At 37.1% G+C, this 3,440-nt stretch overlaps 2 protein-coding genes across 2 annotated transcripts; both read right to left on the bottom strand.

The window, feature by feature from the left end:
- Positions 1 to 484: 484 nt before the first annotated feature.
- On the bottom strand, positions 485 to 1,057 carry LOC139850037 (uncharacterized mitochondrial protein AtMg01250-like). The gene has a single exon (XM_071839636.1). The coding sequence runs from the start codon at positions 1,055 to 1,057 to the stop codon at positions 485 to 487; it is 573 nt and encodes a 190-aa protein (XP_071695737.1).
- Positions 1,058 to 1,968: 911 nt separating this feature from the next.
- Positions 1,969 to 2,355, bottom strand: LOC139850036 (uncharacterized). The gene has a single exon (XM_071839635.1). It carries the CDS (start codon positions 2,353 to 2,355, stop codon positions 1,969 to 1,971), a length of 387 nt encoding a protein of 128 aa, XP_071695736.1.
- Positions 2,356 to 3,440: the final 1,085 nt, after the last annotated feature.

Here is a 3,440-nt window from a genome sequence, read left to right as displayed (position 1 = left end):
AAATTCCCCCCCCCCCCATATTAAGAAGCCCCGAAACCCCATAAATACTCTTAATGACCTTAACCCACAAGGAAGTGGTTTCGGAATGAAACCTCCACCACCACTTGCCGTTAACGCCAAATTTTTTCAATTTAAAGAACCCAAATTTAGTCCACCATCCGCCGGAGAGCAAATGACATCATCCCATTTAACTCATGAAATTTTAGAAACATCACCCGACCCACTTAAAAAAATTACGTCTTACACACTCAAGTTTTTTAAGCACGGAGGGCGGGGCACGGTAGAGCGAAAAGTAGTACAACGGTAAACTATTTAGAACCGCATTCACGAGAGTTAAACGTCCACCGTACCGAAAGAAATCGCACGCGCTTTCCAATCCGATAATCTCTTTCCAAATTTATCAATCACCGGCTTCCAATTCGATAACTTTTTCATGTTGGCACCAATAGGAAGCCCGAGATAAGTCATGGGAAAGGTTCCCATTTTAGAACCGAACATTTGTCATATCTTTAACCTCCTCTTTATCTACACCCACACCAAATAAATTGCTCTTATTATAATTCATTTTTAGTCTGGAGCTTAGTTCAAAACACTTCAAAAGTTTCATTAGATTTTCCATATTCTCCAAACTCCACTTGCCAAAGAAAATGGTATCATTCGCGTATTGCAAGTGAGATAAAGGAATTTTATCATTACCAATTTCAACACCACAAAAGAGACCATTAGAAACCGCCGATTTAGCCATCCAATTTAGACCTTCCGCCACGATAATGAAAAGAAAAGGAGAGAGGGGATCGCCTTGTCTAACCCCTCTCCCAAGGTTAAATTCTTTGGTTGGAGATCCATTAACTAAGACCGAGATGGAGGCCGAACCAAGACATGAAGCAATCCATTTCCTCCATTTGATACCAAAACCCATCAAGAACATCATTTCATCTAAAAATTCCCAATTAAGGCTATCAAAAGCCTTTTCAAAATCAACTTTAAACAACAAACTCTTAATGTGTTTGTTCTTCAAAAATTCAAGAGACTCATTCACAATCAAGACACCATCCATAATGTTCCTTCCTTTTATAAAAGCGCTTTGCTCAAAATCAACAAGATTTGGAATGACCTTTTTTATACGATTAGAGAGAAGTTTTGCAATAATCTTATAAAAGCTACCAATGAGACTAATAGGTCTATACTCGCTTAGACTTACCGGATTAGCGACTTTAGGAATTAAAGTAATGAAAGACGAGTTGCAACCCGGAGAGATAGCACCATTTCACCAAAAATAACGAATTGCATCAATCAAATCTTCACTAATAATTGCCCAAAACTTTTTAAAGAATCTCATGTTAAAACCATCCGGACCTGGAGCTTTATTATTCGCACACCCTTTTACCGCCTCCCAAATTTCTTCCCCACTGAATTGTTCTTCAAGTTCCACAGATTGTGATTTGGATAGCTTGAAAATCTCATGAACCAATGGACTTGTGGTACTCGATGGAAACTGGACAGCAGACCTGCCATCCGGATTAGGGGGATGGGATCCACTGGACAGAAACTCGTTAGGCCCAAATCCATGAGCCCGTGATGAAAACCCAGTCATAGACGCGTGAACAGAAGCAGGCCTGGTAGCTTGGGCTGGCCCATTTGATTCTCTTAGCAGCAACCTAGGCCTAGACTGAACCTTTTTGCTGAAAATATCTTTGAAATGTTCATAAATCGTATCTTTTATCACTATCGGTATCGGGTCTTCAATCCACGAACCATTGATATTAAGTCCACAAAAATTACATTTACTATTCTTTCTACGAATCATAGCATGGAAGAACTTGATGTTTTCATCTCCGTCAATAGTCCACTTCAATCTTGCCTTTTGTTTCAACATATTAGCTTTTATTTTTGATTTCTCAACCCAACGTCGTCTACAATCTAACCATCTTTCCTGTTCCAAATTCGTAATGGCATTTGATTCCGCCTTTAACTCCCACTATGAAACTTCTTTTTAAGCACATCAATTTCCTTATCAAGACCCCCAAATTTAATAGCACTCCAATCCCTTAGTGCAAACTTAACGTTCTTAAGTCTATCCCTAAAGTTACAGTCCTTTCTCGATCCCCGAATAGGTTGACTCCAAGCCTCCATAATCACCTTATCAACCTCGTCATAATTAAACCACTCGTAGAAAACTTTAAATGGTTTCGGCCCAAAATCTATAAACTTATCCCTTAAAATCAAAGGACAATGATCCGAGAGATGTCTATCTAAGGCAATTACCGAAAGATCATCCCAAAGGCCAAGGAAAGTATTATCAACCAAGAACCTATCTATCTTGCTAAACTTCATGCCATCATCGCTAATACGCATAAATTTTTCTCCCACTAATATCAATCTCTATTAAGCCGTTTCTCGTGATGAAGTCGTTGAATCTATCCGCCCTTCTTTGGTGATATTGTGAATTAAGACAATCATCCGCTACTCTAACCTCATTGAAATCCCCAACAAGTAACCAAGACGTAGACACACTATTGATAAGCCTATCAAGTAATTCCCAAAATAATATTTTTTCTCGATCATTATGAGGGCCATAGACATTGACGATAGTCGATTCTACACCCGACTTAACCCATTTCCCTTTGATAGCTACAAAAAAATCACACCCCGAACTGTAACGACCCTGGAAATTCCAACTTTTATTAATAATATTTATTATTAATACTTGCGCATTAATAAATGTATTTTTATACGTTTACTTGTTATCGTACTTGACTTTACATGGCCCGACACGTCTTTGTGACACGCGTACTTTTCACGAATAATATTTTCAAATATTATTTACATTCATGATTATTTATTATTAATCATTTTTAATTAACTAAGGTTAGTAGTTAATTACTTGGGCTTTATTTATTTTAATTGCATACTTACTTGGACTTGAGCTTTTATTATTGAAAGTGGACTTGGAAGCCCACCCTACACACTTAATGGATTAATTAGCCCATTACTATCATGCAAGTATTACATTTAAACTAAGCTAGATTAATTAGTTCATGGGAATCTAGTTACTTGCATATTTACAACACTTTCCCACACCAATTAACTTTATTACCATACTAAGCTATCACCATTCTCCAATACTTGAAAGTTAACATTTGACCTTGCCTTTTTGATCCATGGCCGTGAGCTTCCCATGGGGAGGAGAGATTCAAACTTTGCTTCTTGTTTTGCTACTTACATGTATACTTCTACCTCATTTCTCACACACACAAACTTACTTGCTTTCTTTTCTCTCCTTTTTCTCTCAAGACTTGTAAGTAACAAGCTTACTTTTCTCTTCTTTTTCTTCATAAAAACCGAATTATATACACATACATATCATCATCATTTGATTGTTTGTTTAATTGTTCATTGTTGTTTGTTACTTGTTCTTAGTTGTTATTTATTTACTAGTT

The sequence above is a fragment of the Rutidosis leptorrhynchoides genome, chromosome 5, assembly GCF_046630445.1.
Source record: "Rutidosis leptorrhynchoides isolate AG116_Rl617_1_P2 chromosome 5, CSIRO_AGI_Rlap_v1, whole genome shotgun sequence".
Taxonomy (NCBI): domain Eukaryota; kingdom Viridiplantae; phylum Streptophyta; class Magnoliopsida; order Asterales; family Asteraceae; genus Rutidosis; species Rutidosis leptorrhynchoides.
This window is presented reverse-complemented; position numbering and strand designations above follow the sequence as displayed.